The 1,008-nt window shown below is 36.9% G+C and overlaps 1 protein-coding gene across 12 annotated transcripts in view; it reads left to right on the top strand.

The window, feature by feature from the left end:
• The window catches only part of LOC106871506 (uncharacterized), an 84,238-nt gene that overhangs the window by 16,091 nt on the left and 67,139 nt on the right, over positions 1-1,008 (top strand). For all 12 annotated transcript variants that reach the window (XM_052976388.1, XM_014918005.2, XM_014918001.2 and 9 more), the window contains exon 4: positions 107-207. In XM_052976388.1, coding sequence (XP_052832348.1) covers positions 107-207 — 101 coding nt within the window. The remainder of the gene's footprint in view (positions 1-106; positions 208-1,008) is intronic.

The following is a 1,008-nucleotide window of genomic DNA, read 5'->3' as shown; positions in this document are numbered from 1 at the left end:
TTATTATTATTATTATTATTATTATTATTATTATTATTATTATTATTATTATTATTATTATTATTATTATTATTATTATCATTCTAACAGCCAACGTTTCTTTCAGGTAACAAGAATGATCACTTCACCATTAATAGCTCTTCGGGAAAAGTGTCTGTGATAAAGAAGTTACCTGAGAATGGAAATGTAATTGTTCTTTTTTTTAAGGTACGTTGTCATAAATCTCACATACAAAAACATTGTATTGCTAAATTTAACCTAGCAATATCGCAGCAAAAATTGAATCGATTGCAGCGAGCCCAAGCACGAGCTCACTGCCAATGGACGTTCGCAGAGGAATCTATTCACGATAATCGGGTGGGACTCGACGTTCGAAGCACGCCTCCATGTTCCGGAAGTGGCATTGACCAAGGCAGTGGCAGTGAACTGCAAAAGTTCCGAGTGTGTCGTTAACACACTGAAGTTGTTTTCCCCCTTCTTAGTAATGTGATTTTAATGAGATAATCACCTCTACAACTGTTTTGCACATTCACCATCCTGTGATGCATCTGTGCACATTATCACTAATGTGAGCAGGGATCATTGGTATTTCGAATCTTTCAAGAGACATCTTAGCCTGAGTAAATTCATTCGAGGTTTGATCTAGCTTAGTTTATGCCTTGGTAGCACCAACCCGTCCATGACTTACACCTCTTGGGTCATAGTCACCTTCGGCTAGCTAATGCTACCTCGTGGACTAACTTGATAGCCTTCTGCTTACTGGCCTTTGTGATGACCACTATGTAGTAGATTCTGCAGAGAGATTGGTTTCCAAAATTCTCTGCATTCCACTTCAGTGTAATCAGAGATTTGCTTTCCATTTCTTACTGCAAATCTCCTCATACAGATTTAATAATCCTTAACTTCTACAATAACCGTCTCCGATGAAGGGATACATTGAATTTTCCTTGAAACAGCTGTAAGACTTTATACATAAACTATAAATTTATTTATGCCATTGATCTCTTT

This window comes from Octopus bimaculoides, chromosome 24 (assembly GCF_001194135.2).
Source record: "Octopus bimaculoides isolate UCB-OBI-ISO-001 chromosome 24, ASM119413v2, whole genome shotgun sequence".
NCBI classification, from domain to species: Eukaryota; Metazoa; Mollusca; class Cephalopoda; order Octopoda; family Octopodidae; genus Octopus; species Octopus bimaculoides.
The sequence above is the reverse complement of the archived record's forward strand: the minus strand, read 5'-3'. Positions and strand labels throughout refer to the sequence as shown.